This window comes from Cyprinodon variegatus, unplaced genomic scaffold (genome assembly GCF_000732505.1).
Source record: "Cyprinodon variegatus isolate N-32 unplaced genomic scaffold, C_variegatus-1.0 Scaffold798, whole genome shotgun sequence".
Taxonomy (NCBI): domain Eukaryota; kingdom Metazoa; phylum Chordata; class Actinopteri; order Cyprinodontiformes; family Cyprinodontidae; genus Cyprinodon; species Cyprinodon variegatus.
In genome coordinates, this window is record NW_015151251.1 from 188,890 (window position 1) to 190,029 (window position 1,140).

General features: G+C 41.9%; 1 protein-coding gene across 1 annotated transcript in view; it reads right to left on the reverse strand.

The window, feature by feature from the left end:
* nelfb (negative elongation factor complex member B) overlaps positions 1-1,140 on the reverse strand; it is a 25,505-nt gene that overhangs the window by 15,209 nt on the left and 9,156 nt on the right. The window contains exon 5 of the mRNA XM_015396429.1: positions 999-1,046. Within this exon, the coding sequence (XP_015251915.1) occupies positions 999-1,046 (48 nt within the window). The remainder of the gene's footprint in view (positions 1-998; positions 1,047-1,140) is intronic.

The window sequence follows — 1,140 nt, forward strand, 5'->3', positions numbered from 1 at the left end:
ACACACACAAATCAATTTCAAATAGATGGTATCGGCCAATACTGCACAGCCATATATTGGATATGGGTATCAGGGCCAAAAAATGGCATCTGCGCAACACTAATTCTAAGGTGATTGTGAAAATCTCTCTTGCCAGATGAAGCAAAACACTAGACTAATGATGAATGTGCTTTTTCTGGGGAACAACATCTTCTGTGTTAAGCTGGGTATACACTGTACGATTTTTTTATTGCCCTTTTCGGGCCGACTTTTCAGGCGTAAGCTAAATTTTTGATCGGGCAGACTTAGGGCTGGGCGATATAGAAAAAAAGCTTACAATGATTCTTCTTCTTCTTCCTCTCAGATGAAAACACAAAAGCATGGCGGGGATGAGAGTGAAGCAGAGTTCTTTCTGTAAAATTGACAGACTGTAGTAGCCACTTTTGCTCAGCCATGTCTTTGTCCAAATACGTTGTCGCCTTTTCTTTTTAGGGCTTTCAGCACAAAATTTCAAATTGCCAAGGTAGCGCGATTCTCTCTAGTGAGCTTCATATTCCCCTTCTGCTCGTTCGGCTTCTGGATAGTCGAGTCCGAGTAGCGCCATCTCACTGAGGAGCAGAGTCCGATGTGGTTTTTGTGAGCAGGTAGATCGCATCAGAGCATCGGGTCGCACAGTGTGAGAACATACATCGTGAGCTGTGAATTCACACTGTTCGACAAACCCTATGGTTTTGTCGAACAGTGTGAGCTGTAGCTGTGTGCAACAATTGAAAAATATCGCATAGCGTATGCCCAGCTTTACTGTCCCATGTTGGCAGCATTCAAGTATGGGATTAAAAACCAGTTCCTATTTACAAGTCCTGAATTTTAGTAATTTTCTTTATGATAATAAACAGTTATAATAAAAGAATATATAATATCAAAAGTAATCGCTTTTAGTTCAGCGTTTAAGACCAGTAAAAAGTTAAATAAATGAAACCACACCTTTAATAGAGTGAATTAAAATATGTCCACCCTACCTCGCCCTGGCGCCGTGCTTTTGGTGTTGGACTGAAGAAGTTGTGTAGCTGCTGAAAAGAGCTGCTTCCTTCTCCACAATGTACTGCTTCAGAAGGGGGGATACCTCGTCTCCGAACAGAGCCTGGTTGTCCTGCCATATCT